Source organism: Borostomias antarcticus, assembly GCF_949987555.1.
Source record: "Borostomias antarcticus genome assembly, chromosome: 5".
Lineage (NCBI taxonomy): Eukaryota > Metazoa > Chordata > Actinopteri > Stomiiformes > Stomiidae > Borostomias > Borostomias antarcticus.
This window is the reverse complement of record NC_140238.1, coordinates 14,699,958-14,713,412: the sequence shown is the minus strand read 5'-3', so window position 1 is coordinate 14,713,412 and position 13,455 is coordinate 14,699,958. Positions and strand designations below refer to the sequence as shown.

General features: G+C 49.9%; 1 protein-coding gene across 1 annotated transcript; it reads left to right on the top strand.

Annotated features, from left to right (window-relative positions):
• Positions 1-1,037: 1,037 nt before the first annotated feature.
• On the top strand, positions 1,038-12,741 carry shprh (SNF2 histone linker PHD RING helicase). The gene is made up of 30 exons (XM_084438206.1): positions 1,038-1,157; positions 1,568-2,142; positions 2,266-2,395; positions 2,534-2,752; positions 2,838-2,916; positions 3,010-3,160; positions 3,532-3,634; positions 3,726-3,982; positions 4,060-4,722; positions 5,248-5,499; positions 6,177-6,255; positions 6,354-6,517; positions 6,721-6,977; positions 7,241-7,362; positions 7,560-7,648; positions 7,748-7,840; positions 7,963-8,070; positions 8,206-8,348; positions 8,440-8,613; positions 8,728-8,790; positions 8,938-9,163; positions 9,565-9,702; positions 9,811-9,912; positions 10,062-10,133; positions 10,758-10,946; positions 11,258-11,350; positions 11,453-11,539; positions 11,676-11,854; positions 11,989-12,069; positions 12,230-12,741. Exons 2-30 carry the CDS (start codon positions 1,576-1,578, stop codon positions 12,324-12,326), a joined length of 4,977 nt encoding a protein of 1,658 aa, XP_084294332.1. The 5' UTR covers positions 1,038-1,157; positions 1,568-1,575; the 3' UTR covers positions 12,327-12,741.
• Positions 12,742-13,455: the final 714 nt, after the last annotated feature.

Genomic DNA, 13,455 nt, shown 5'->3' with positions numbered 1-13,455 from the left:
CACATCATGTTTAGTAATGAAATACACTATTTGAGTTTGGGAAATAAGTGTATCATAACTCACCAGAGCCTATTTAAATACACCTGAATATACATTTGCTAAATGTCAGTGGAGGGAGTCGCCTCAGTTCAAATTCTATGTTTGTCGCATAGCCACCTGAACATCTTTAATCTATCAAATTCTAGATTGTGGGCATACTGATCTTACCTGCATCTGGCACCGTGGAACATTGCGTAGCTGCCTTCTCTTCGCCTGGACCAAACCGTCTGGAGTCGAAGTTGAACCTTAACGCGCAAAATAGCGTCTGCCTATCCCATAGTGAACATGGGTGCCACTGCCCCCCTTCTTTGCCTCCTGATCACTGCATCCCAAACAGGGTCACAGAGACTGCAGCGTGGCCCCAATAAAACAGACCAAACAATCTGTTCACATAATGGATTCATTTTGGGGAATTGGAATTGGAAGAGTAACATATTTCTACCTTACGTAGCCTAGCCTACTATTTCACACATCAGACAACAGTCATGTGTGTTAGGCCTTTTGGTTGGTGTCGACATAAGCCATTTAATGCCATTTAATTTGGTCCACGTGAAAATTCTAGACAACCTAATTCTAGGCTATATAAGTCAATTTCCTCTTATACACTTGTGTGATGCTCATGGTTGAGCTTGTGGATGTTGAAGTAGTATTTCATTTTGTCAATCTATGAAAACTAAACATTGGACTGAGATCTCTTGAGTCATGCATCTACTAGTAGCCTATAGGCCTATTTCGCTTAACTTTAACAAGCAGAGTAGTAGCCCCTATTGCTTTCGAGGGGTAGCCTAGGCAACCAAGTCTATCAAAACCACACCTATAGGAATCACATTTGTCTACTTACAGTAGCCTACCTCATGATGATTTGCAGGGCATTCTACGGGGTGCAGATATTTTACAGAGGGCTCTGCTGACATCTAGTGGTTAACTTCAGTCATTTTATTATGCAAAAGCCTCACTTCCTGTGTTTAAAGATGGCGCCCTGCTGCAGAAATGATATTCTTGGTGGAACTTCAAGATTGTAAAGCAAAATCCACCATGCTTGTTTGGTTTTGCTGAATAGGAGCTTCTTTCGCATCGTCCACAGTGACCTGGACTCAGGACTTTCTTGGAGAATAAAAGTAAACGAAGCGTGTGTTAGTCAGCCGCATCATGTAACGTTACCAGACAACACAAATGCATGTAGCCTATTTTTCTGCAGCGTGCAACTGTTTTACCTGCACATCCGCTTCCATTGTTACAATTTATAATATTTATAAGCGATGTTACATTGTGAAGCTCTGCCATTTGTCAATATTGTTGCAGCATGATAGTAAAGCTACATTTAGCACCTGCCAGCTACTCTCAATATTCATTGTAGGCTACTTCAATGCTGTGATCATGGTTCTAATCCTAGAAGTTTCATATCCCTTCTCACCGGTAAACCTCGTTTTTGTGACTCTTGAAGTTCAGACGTAGGTAGAGCCAAAGGTGATATCACTAAAGATAAAAGTTGCAGTGCCAGTGAGTGACCATGTCATTTGTAATCTAGCTTCCAGCATGAGCAACAGAAGAAAGCGGGCCCCTCCGGTGAGGGTGGACGAGGAGGCTAAAAAGAAGTTGAACTGGAACATGCACGAAGATCGGAGGAATGAGCCTCTCCAGGAGGCAGAGCAGCCTCCAACCTGTTCCCTTCTACCTCCTGCTGGAGAGGAGGATGTGGAGGCCAGCTGCTCCAACTCTGCTCCACTCCCAGAACCAGGAGAGGAGCTCCCGTGTTCATCCTCTGACTCCGCCTCCTCGGCCTCCCTCACCCTCTCTGTACTTCCTGTGTCTGAGCTGGGTCGAGTCTGGAAGTCACTCATAGGAGAGTTCAGCCTTCGGCCTGTAGCGGCTCTGCCCGACTGGGAGCAGAGAGCTTTCGCTCTCCACAGGGTTGGTGATCAGCTATGCCTTAGTCTCAGCATAAGTGACAAGGCTCCAGTATTAGAACTGGAGGTGAAAGCGCTTGATGGGACCTGCAGAGTGGAGTGTACCCTTCATGGTATACCACTGGAGGACTTGGACTGGTTGCAGAAGAGGAGGGTGGTGCAGCTGTGCCACCAGCCGGGGGAGGAACCCATCAAGGTACGTAGTTAAACCTCATAACATTGTACACGTGCCATTGTTTGTGAAATAGTATTATTTCTTGCAGATTACATTGTGTACATTTTTCTTTCCAATGTTTGCGTTGGGCTTTCCCTGTTGCAGATTGGGATATACCTACTGGAAGCCGGATTGGGAAAGCCAGAATTCCTCAGTGAGGGGAACGGCCGGTTGCGGAAAGTAAATCAACTGTTGCAGAAACTGATGGAGTATTTCTATGACTTCATAATCCCAGGTGAGCCCTCTCAAAGTGTTTCACATCCCAGAAGCAAGCAGACTGTGTGACTGTGTGAAGCAAGCAGACTGTGTGACGTTCCTCGCATTGATGTGTCTGCTGTTCTCTCTCTCTCTCTCTACTGTGTTCTCTGTGTAGAAGTGGTTGAGAATGAAGAGGAAGAATGTGATGGGGATCTGGAGAGGCACAATGTGGAGGAGCTCTATGATTACATCAGGCACCTCCACCAGAGAGACAGTCAGGACGGTGCCTACGATGTCCAGCACAAGGCTCTTATACCTGTCCTCAGGCCATACCAGAGACAGGCCGTCAACTGGATGCTGAGAAGAGAAAAATATAAGAACAACAGCCCTAAAGGTATTTACTGTACGGCTGATATGGTTTATGACCATGTTGATATACAGTACATTTATCTATTTTTGTTTTTTCATATTCTCTCTAGAACAATCACTGCATTTCCTGTGGCGAGAGGTGATAACTTTGTGCGGGAAGAAGCTGTTTTACAATCCCTTCACCGGCTGGTGAGTCCCTGTTTGGCTGATGTCCTCTCGCTCAACAAACGTCATGCTCCGTATGGAATTTTTCACGGCAATCTTTCTGCGAATCTCTCCCAGCCTGATCCGAGAGTTCCCCCTGGCAGGGGTGGAGTGGCCCGGGGGGATCCTGGCAGACGAGATGGGCCTGGGGAAGACGGTGGAGGTCCTGGCACTCATCCTGTACAACACCCGTCAAGGCCTAGAGCAGGAGGTGCTCACCCTGCCTGTGGTGAGACCCTGAGATAGCATACTTGGGGGGCGGTCACCTGCGATACTATACCAGCCACAGTATCACGATACCAAGTAGTATCACGATACCGCAGCATTTACATTTTTCTTTTATTTTTATGAACGTGCAATGTACAGTACATTACAGTACAGTGTAAACACTTTATATGAGTAGTGCATGAATAACATGCATTTAATGCATTACATTGTAACTCTACAGGTAAGTAAAAATATATTATGCAGTAGCCGTAAAAAGGTCATCTCTGTTCAGGACTTGGCGTGGTCGTCCTAACGAGAGCCCCGTCGCAGTGATGGGCACGGCAGCTCTCATAGTTTAATTGAACAGGTGGTCTCTCCTGTGTGCTTTTTCAGGGAAAATCAGTGAACTATTTTGTCCCCCCTCCGCCACTAGAGCGAGAGGAGGTCGCTCACTACAAGCCGGAGGTTCAACCCAAGGTGAAGCCCTCATACCCATGTAAGTCACTGTTGATGATTACAGGAAAGGAACATTCATTAATTTACTGAATTCCATTGCATCTTACATGCTGCTTCTTTTCCTTGTCCAGCTGTGCGCGTTATGCTTCTCACTGCTATCAAAGAGATGAGAGTTGGTAAAGGAGCATCGGTCAATGCCATCTTCGCCTACATTCGTACCACCTACCACTACGACCTCTTAAAGAACCGTAATCACATCAAGAGGGCCCTGGGGAAGCTGATAGACGAGGAGCTGGTGGATCGGGTCAAAGGTCGAGGTTTGGCTGGATCCTTCAAGCTGGGGAAGAAATACAAGGACACAAAGAAGAAGACGGCTGCAGCCAAGCCAGTAAGTGCAGCAGATGAAGTGTTCTACTGTGTTCTTGGTTCGGTGTGGCGTCTTACCAGATCAAACTCTTCTCATAGCAGAGTCCCGTCAACAAAGACAGCCGACCCAGGAGGACGTCCCAGAGACGAACGGGGAAGGAGAAGGCGGAAACCCCAGACCCAGAGATCTCCGTCACACACGACAGCCAGAGCTGCGCTTCCCTCAGCTGCCCTGAGCTGGAGGACGAGGGCGCGCCGCGTGAGCAGAAGGCCAAAGCGGACAGCGAGGGGACAGATCATTTGCAGGACCTGTCACCCAGCGATCTGACAGCACCACCGGTCGGAGGCGACGGAGAAACACCCGACACCTGCCGGGTCAAAGGTGAGCCGGAGACGACGGAGGGTCACCCCGAAGATGCCGCGCCGCCTCTCCCGGAGGTGGGGACGCCGACCCCCACCAGGGTGTCCGTGGCCCCCTTCAACACGCCGGACTACCGCTTCGAGTGCATCTGCGGCGAGCTGGGCCTTGCGGACTACAAGGCCCGCGTCCAGTGTCTGAACTGCCAGCTGTGGCAGCACGCAGAGTGTGTGAACTACAAGGAGGAGAGCCTGGACACCACCCCCTTCTACTGCCCACACTGCCTGGTGGCCATGACACCCGTGCCCACCGGCGCCACCCTCATCATCTCGCCCAGCTCCATCTGCCACCAGTGGGTGGAGGAGATCAATCGGCACATAAGCTCCTCCTCTCTCAGAGTGCTGGTAGGAGAACACAGATCCTATATTCGCTGCTGTCAGGTCAAAACCTCATAACTACATTTTGGTGGGGGGGGTTCCCCCTCAATTGAAAGCTGGGACTACCCAGCTTCTGAACTTCTGCCTCCCAGCCCTGGGACCAGTTAAATGTAACAACAGCTCATCGTATGTGATTTTATGTTCAAAAACATAGAAATTGGGATGTTCTTTTCAACATTCTGTAAACCTGCCATTTTGGAGATAAGGTTTTGACCTGACAGCAGCGATTATGTTGCTTCTAGGGGGATCTATGATGAGATGTGCTTATAGATAAATATCCAGTGTCATGGTTAATATACTGGCTTCAACGTGATGTTGAAATAAGCCTCGGTAAAACCCCGCTTGGTCCAGCTTATAGAGACGGCATCATCGGCCTCCTCGTCCTAGCCCTTTACTGTGATCGATCATGTGCTACAGGGGGTTCTGCAGCAGCTGCCTCGGTAGCGAGTGTCCCAGCGGCATGTTGACCTCCGCCTGTCGATCCCGTCCCAGGTTTACCAGGGCGTTAAGAAACACGGCTTCATCCAGCCTCACATGCTGGCCGAGCAGGACATCGTTATCACCACCTACGACGTGCTGCGCTCCGAGCTCAACTACGTGGACATCCCCCACAGCAACAGCAAGGACGGCCGCCGCTTCCGCAACCAGAAGCGCTACATGGCGGTGCCCAGCCCCCTGGTGGCTGTCGAGTGGTGGCGCATCTGTCTGGACGAGGCTCAGATGGTCGAATGCACGACCGCCAAGGTGAGATGCCCAGCGTGTGTTCACTTCAGCTGCGCTGCCTGCTATGATCTGTTGTTGTTGTTGTTGTTGTTGTTTTTGTTGTTGCTGTTGTCGTCCACCCGATGACAGCCGAAGGGGGGGTGGGGCTTTAAATTGGCCGGTGTCACGTCGAGAGTGAGTAAGTCAGTCATAGAGTGTGTCAGTGTCCCCCCCTCCCCCGTAGTACAAAAGGGGCGCCTTTTCAATGCATTTTTCCATTGACAAGTACATTTTGATTTTTTCACAAAAAACTATGCTTGGTGTCTCATTATAGTCTCAGACAAGTTTACTCGGGAAAATATGTACTTTGTACATCTGCAGAGAACAGAGTTTGAAGTGTTGAGTAGCGCTAGATATTTCTGTATGTCAACATTCAGTCCCCCCAGTAGCCCTAGATGTCTATATTTCAACATTAATTATATCGGACTGAAGGCCATACAGGTACATGGACTTGTTTGCCCACTAGATGGAGGCATTGAGTAGGGAGGTGGAGGGGGGATTGGAGGTCCCAGAGTCAGTGAGAGGCAGGGAGCTTGTGGCTTGTAACATGCATAATGGGTAGGGGACAACATGTTTACATGTGTACTTGTTGTTGTATCTTCTCATAGCAGACCGTGTCGTGTTTTGAACCACGGTTTTTGTCCTCTGTCTCACCTCAGGCAGCGGAAATGGCTCTGCGTCTCGCTTCCGTCAACCGCTGGTGTGTGAGCGGAACTCCTGTGCAGAGAGGATTGGAGGGTGAGCTGTAGTGTTCCATCTCACCCTCCTGTGAAGCTAACGTTGTGTTTCTGCAGCACTTCAACTGACAGTGCTGTGCTGTGCTCTGTTGTGATCAGATCTCTACGGCCTGGTTCTGTTCCTGGGAGTGGACCCGTACTGGGTGAAGTACTGGTGGGACCAGCTGCTCTACCGCCCGTATCGCCGTGGTGACACGGAGCCCCTCTACCACCTGATGGGTCAGCTGCTATGGCGATCTGCTAAAAAGGATGTCATTGATCAGGTTGGACGCTACGTTTCCTATATACGTTCACTGTATATTAATACTATTGGCCAAACACTCTGTTACATCCTAGAACTGACACCTATAGCTAAAGTTATAACTGCAGCAGATCAGCATGTCAAGTACAAGCGTTCCTTGTGATGAACACCAACAGTGTTCCCTTTTGACGAACGCCAACGTTGTCCCTCGCAATGTGTGTCCAGATCCAGATCCCCCCTCAGACGGAGGAGGTGCACTGGCTGCACTTCTCCCCCGTGGAGGGCCACTTCTACCACCGCCAGCACGAGGTCTGCTCCCAGGACGCCCTGGTCAAGCTGAGGAAGATCTCCGACTGGAGCCTGAAGCTGGGCAGCCTGGACCGCCGGACGGTCAACACCATCCTGTACCCGCTGCTGCGGCTGCGCCAGGCCTGCTGCCACCCGCAGGCCGTCAGGGGGGAGTTCCTGCCGTTCCAGAAGAGGTAGGAGCGCGACGCGGGTCTCTCAGTCAGCGGGTCACGGGGTCCGCCAGAGGAGCGGCGGGAGGAGAGTCGGGGGAGGGGGCGGCTGAAAGGCCTTCGGTCTGTATTTATCTGCTGGTATGTACTATTAGCCAGTAATTAGGCATGGTGCGGGTAGGTTGATTTAAAGGTGACCCCCTCTGCTTTCTGTTTTGGGATGTAGGACTTGTTAAGTGGGGTCTGTTGAAACGCTCCGTGACTCTTGTGTCTCCGGCCTCCCGCAGCACCATGACGATGGAGGAGCTGCTGAAGTCCCTGCAGAAGAAATGTCGAGTGGAGTGTGAAGAGGCCCACAGGCAATTGGTCTGCGCTCTTAACGGCCTGGCCGGGATCCACATCATTCGAGGTATAATTAAACACCGCTACTCCAGTTGGTCTGTCAGCCCGGGCCTTTCCCATGGGAAACGTCTCGAATCAGCCGTGTGTGATCTCATCGCAGGGGAGCTCTCGGCCTTTGTGCCGAGCCGGCTCTGGAGTGTGTCTCGTCGAGCCCGCATGCCTGTGTGATATTCATGAGGGGTGTGTTCTCGTTGTTGCCTGCAGATGAGTTCGTGGAGGCCGTGGAGATGTACAGGGACGTGCTTCGCTCGTCGGAGGAGCACAAAGGCAGACTCAAAACAGATTCCCTACAGGTAGAGCCTCAACGTCGCTCATCCGTGTGCCCGTCAACTGATGAACAAGTCCAAGAAAATGCTTCTGATGTTTCTTGATCGTTGTTTTGTTGAAATCAGAGGCTTCATGCCACGCAGAATCTGATGGAACTGCTAAACGCAAAGCACCCTGGGATACCGCCCACCCTGAGAGACGACCGCCTAAAAGAGGAGGTGAGAGAGGGAGAATCCCCCCCCCCCCGTGTTTCCACAGTGTATTCTCTCACACGTTTGAACATGAATAGGTGCCTTGGTGCCTTCATACCATCTTGGTCGCCCTGTGCGTTTTCTCGTAGGCGGAGCAGCTGAGACAACACTACATGACCAAGTCCAACTCTGAGGTGTCGGACGCCCAGCAGGCCCTTCAGCCTGTCCTGCAGAACATCAGAGAGCTGAAACGCAAAGTAAGAACACCTCCACGGTACACCGATCGTTATGTAAAGGCTGAGCTTGTGTCCTGTCCTAGGTAATGTACACGTATCAACGCACCTACGCACGTTCACTCCTCTATCTTGGCCCTTCTCGTTCCTGTGCTGCAGGTGAACCTGCGCTCTCCGTGGTGGATGGATGTCATCCAGCGCGCCATTCAGTACTCCGTCGATGACGACCTGGTCTCTCGCATCCAGAACGAGCTGACCTGCAGTTACAAACAGGAGGCTCAGAAGCTCTCCATGGCCGACAAGTAAATAGGGTTTTATAATGCAGCTTGTACGGATGTATGTATCGCTAAGCTCGGGAGGAGCGGGCACGCTAAAAGAGAATGTTTCCGGCAGGTTTCATGACGGCCGCGGCCTGCAGTTCCTGCTCAGCACTCAGATGGACGACCTGGTGAAGTCTCAGAAGACCGTGCAGAGTGCGGTGAAGAGGCTCGAAGGGCCGCCCTCACAGGAAGTCATTGAAGAGGCCACTATTTGTCACCTCCGGCCTGTCCGCCTGCCACTCAACAAGTAAGACCCCCCCCATAGGGCCTCTCACATCTGGGTTGATTCATTGCTTGGCAGTCAAAATCACTTGCTATCTCTCAACACATGCTAACATTATCCCTCCCCCCCTCAATTTAGCTGTGTATTTTGCAAAGCCGATGAACTCTTCACCGATTATGAGTCCAAGCTATTTTCACACACGTGAGTAGAAAAAATATTGGCACCTTCAACACCTTCACTGACCACCTAAACAGGTCATTTTCACTTATCGTGCCAAGAAGGGTCCAGTCAAAGACCCAGTTGATAAGACACAGTTGAGTGATCACTGATCATTAACACCTCTTTCAGGGTGAAGGGTCAGACGGCCATCTTCGAGGAGATGATCGAGGATGAGGAGGGGCTGGTGGATGACCGTCTCCCCACCACCAGCCGCGGTCTGTGGGCCGCCAGTGAGATGGAGCGGTCTCTGAAGGCCACCCTGTCCTTCGCCAAGGCCCGCCGCATGGACGCGGAGCTGGTGGAGGAGGGAAACATCTTCATGGAGCTCTTTGAGAACTGGAAAAAAGAGTATAAAGTATGCACACCACCCGATAGTGCCCTTTGATTCAGTTGACGCTTTCAAGCTAGGACTTTGAACCTTATGCCGAGTTCACACACAACAGCTGCGACGAGATTCTAGTTTTAGAGCGTCTGTCTCGTCATGAGTCTTTCCATGAGATTCAACGCGTCGAATCTTGAGAGCGGCGGTTTTAGAACTTTCAATGTTCAAAACTGGGCAGTCTCAAATTTCGCTCTTGCGTCGCTTAAAATCATCTCGGCTGTTGCACGTGGACCCAGCTTGGGTTTTCCTTAGCCCTCATGGTACGCCGTTCACATGAATCACCAGACCGCTGTGGTACAGTTTCACGTGGGGGGTAGTTTCCTGGCCAGAGATTCCATCGCTTCTCTGTCTCTCTCCCTCTTCCCTCCTCCCAGGTGTTGCATGAGTACTGGATGGTGCTGCGGGACCATGTGTCAGCCATAGACGAGCTGGGCATGGCCACTGAGAGACTGCGCGTGCGCCTCCCAGATGAACCCAAGCCCAAAGTGCTGCACATCATAGAGCCCCACGAGGTGAGCAACACCGGGGGCTGGAACAAGTACTGCACTCTCCTTTACCACTTAGCTCTGACTGTGACTGGCCTATTCTCACGCTGTGCGTACACTCATCGCCGTTCCCAGGTGGAGCAGAACAGAGTGAAGCTCTTGAACGACAGAGCAGTGGCAAAGTCTCAGCTCCAGAAGAAGCTCGGCCAGTTTCTCTATCTCTCAAATCTGGAGAAGGTGCGCGCAACTTAATGGTTTCTGTTAGATTTGCTTTCGGAGTCCTGGCTGTAATCGCCATGCGAGCGATACGCGGTGCGACATAAATCCAAAGGTGTGTGTACAGTTTGTGTTATTCCTCTGTTTCATGTGTTATTCCTCTGTTCCAGTCTCAGGACAAAGCCACGGGGGGACTGAACCCGGAGCCATGTCCCATCTGTGCGCGCCCCCTGGGTCAGGAGGTGAGTCAGCCATCTGAACAGGAAAGAGGCAGTCGCTGCCGATAACAGATCAGTAAAAGGATCTTTTTACTCATTGTCTTTTTATTTTATTTACTGTATTTAGGATATACAAGCTAAAAGTATACAGAACATACAAGACTGTATAGTGTATGGATCTGAACCCCCCCCGCCTTCCCACACACACACACACACACACACACTGTAAACTGATTTTTTGAATCAGGTGTAGGGCCGTCCGGGGTACTGAGCCTGATGCTGTATTGACCCTGAGCCCCTTCCTGGTGAGCATCTCTAAATAAGATCAGCTCTGAACACCTGCTGCCACATACTGTAACCCATCCAAATATGTCCAGGAACACGTCCCTGTCTGCCAGCAGGACTGGCCTAGGACTGTAATTACATATTCTCGATCAGATTCCCCTCTCTACCACACTCGATCTGGGAAAACCTGCAGATTATTAATAGCCGCTTGTGCAGACATGAAACTATTTGTACTTGGATCACACATTTACAAAATGTCAAGTGTACAGTCTGGCGTTGGCTTCCCTCCCTCCAGTACAGTGTGTGTGTCCGAGTACGTCAGTGGGTGTTCTGAATATTGCCGTCCGCGTGTCTCCGTGCCAGTGGGCGGTGCTGACCTGTGGCCACTGCTTCTGTAACGAGTGCATCGCCATCATCGTGGAGCAGTACAGCATGGGCTTGCGACGCCGTTCCATCAAGTGCGCCATATGCAGGCAGACCACGTCGCACGCCGAGATCTCATACGTGTTCACCACCCAGACGGGCGGCCAGGACCAAGACATCCCTGTGAAGGTCAGTCGATGTCACACACACACACACACACACACACACAGAACAAACGTCAATTTGCAATAGCTGCGACCATGTGCGTGCTATAGAGTACGCTACAAGCATTTTCAATCTGCCTGAATCTTCTCCTCTCTTGTCTAATTAGTGGATTAGTAAGAGTTGTGGTGCCACAGTGCTTTTGTGGACAACAGCAGCATTGCACTTTTGTGTCCATTTTTGTGGACTGACCGGCCAACAGAGTGACCTATAGAGCTGCTGGTCGCAGCTAAAAAATATACAGTAAGGGTTGACTCTCCTCTGCTTGTGTTGGTCAGGGAAGTCACTCTACCAAGGTGGAAGCGGTGGTGAGAGCGCTGAAGAAGATTCAGATCACCGATCCCCGGGCCAAGTGTCTGGTGTTCTCCACGGTGAGAAGAACTGTATTTAATGTCCGTCTGTGTGCCTGCCAATTAATTAATACTCACATTTGGGTTATGCTCTCATGCTGTACCTGCCTTTTCTGTTTCCAGTGGCAGAGTGTTCTTGACATCATCGCAAAGGCTCTGTTTGACAACAACATGGAATTCTCTCAAATCAACGGGATTCAAAAGTTCCAGGTTTGCATTCGCACGGCACAACTCCTCGGCGGTGACATCATCAGACCAATCTGCATTATGAAGCCACTCCCGTTGCTCCAGAACATTTGACCTTTATAAATTTTGACCTCTACTTTATCACTCCCATTGTTTTCAGGAGAACCTCTGCTCGTTCAAATACGAGGAGAAGATCAACATACTCCTCCTTCCCCTCCACACGGGCTCCAACGGCCTGAACATCATCGAGGCCACCCACGTGCTGCTGGTGGAGCCCATCCTCAACCCGGCCCACGAGCTGCAGGCCATCGGCAGGGTGCACCGCATCGGCCAGACCAGGTAGGAACCAGGGAGCTAGTTAACACGTCTGCATGCTGTTCAATGGCAGTCACAGTGCCCTTTGACTCTCTGTCTCTCTCGGTCTCTCTCTCTCTCTCTCCCGCTCTTTCTCCCTCTCTCTATCTCCGCTCTAGACCCACCTTTGTTCACCGCTTCCTCATCAAATCCACTATTGAGGAGAGAATGCTGGCCATGTTAAAGACTGCAGAGAAAAGGTGAGTTTTTACCGTATGTTGTTTTTTGGTAAATGGTAAATTGACATGCGATTCAAAACGCAATTGGCTCACAAAACAGTAGCCCAGAACTTCAGGTTAACCCCCGTCGGTGTGAGCCTGGCTGTGATATCTGAGCACCGTGAACGCTGTCTCTCTCCAGCCACAGCACCACTGCCATGAAGCACTCGGAGGCGGCCGTCTTGACGGTGGCTGACTTGGCAGACCTGTTCACTGAAGACAGCGAGGCTCTGGAGTGAACCTCGACCACCAGGAGACCCAGAGGTGCTGGCCTGCAGTGCCCCAGAGAGGACAGGCAGTCAAGTCTCACTGCATCCAGTGCACACAGATGGGAGAACAACTAAGTCATAATTTTGCACATTTCACTTTTTAACATTCCTTTTGTGTTTTAGTAAGGTGATCGATGTATTGAAAAATAAGCAAACCACATGTACACTGAATATTGGTCAAATGTGTATTTTAAGCTATTTTAAGTTATCTCATTGATTATGAGAACTGTGTGCAGTTGGCACAGATTTGACTCGATTGCACTGAAATATTATTTGCATTGCTCACAAGCCTCTCAATAGATTACAGTCATTCTGTACCTTCTCTTACAGTGAATGGCCTGTAAGAAATGTTATGGGGAGGTGTTAGGAGAAATCATTCCAGTTGATGTGATCACTGTGGTGATTGTTTTAGGTATTTACTCCCTTTTTAACAAATAAAACGCTGTCATATGGCTGTTTTTATGAATCTGTTTTGCCCCACTTATTTTTTGGGACATTTTCAGAGACAGACAAGGCAGGTCATTTCCATGTTGTAAAGTCTGCAGGAAGGAAGGAAGACATTGACATTTACAACAGGAGGGAAAGTCAGAGGTTTGTGGGATTCTCTTCCGCTCAGGCGATCCACTTTAACAGGTTGTCTGTTACGATAATGACAGACAATCATGCCTAACTGTTCAGCTAGTCTTATTTGCAAGACAAAAACGTGCCATAAAAAAACTCCTTGTAATGACAAGGACTCTCATAAATGTTACACTTCAAAGTAAGATCTTTCCATTTTCATTGTATCAGTGTTAGAGTAAGCAGTAGACCTCACCCATGTAAAAGCTTTCTCCAAACTGGTCCAATGCTAACACACATACACTGAACGCCATTCTACATTGAACTTATGTAAAAATGTGATGTCTTTTGTACTATGGCTTGTCTCTTACCACACACGCACACACACACACACACACAGGCCTTTAGCAGTGTCAGTGAACTGCCCTTGACCTGGGCAGGGGTTCTATTCAACTCAGTGACTGGAATTCCCGCACTAGTAAAGATTTTGCCATGCCCTTTAAAAAAAAAAGTCCAGCCAAAGTAGGCAGACAGAAAAGGG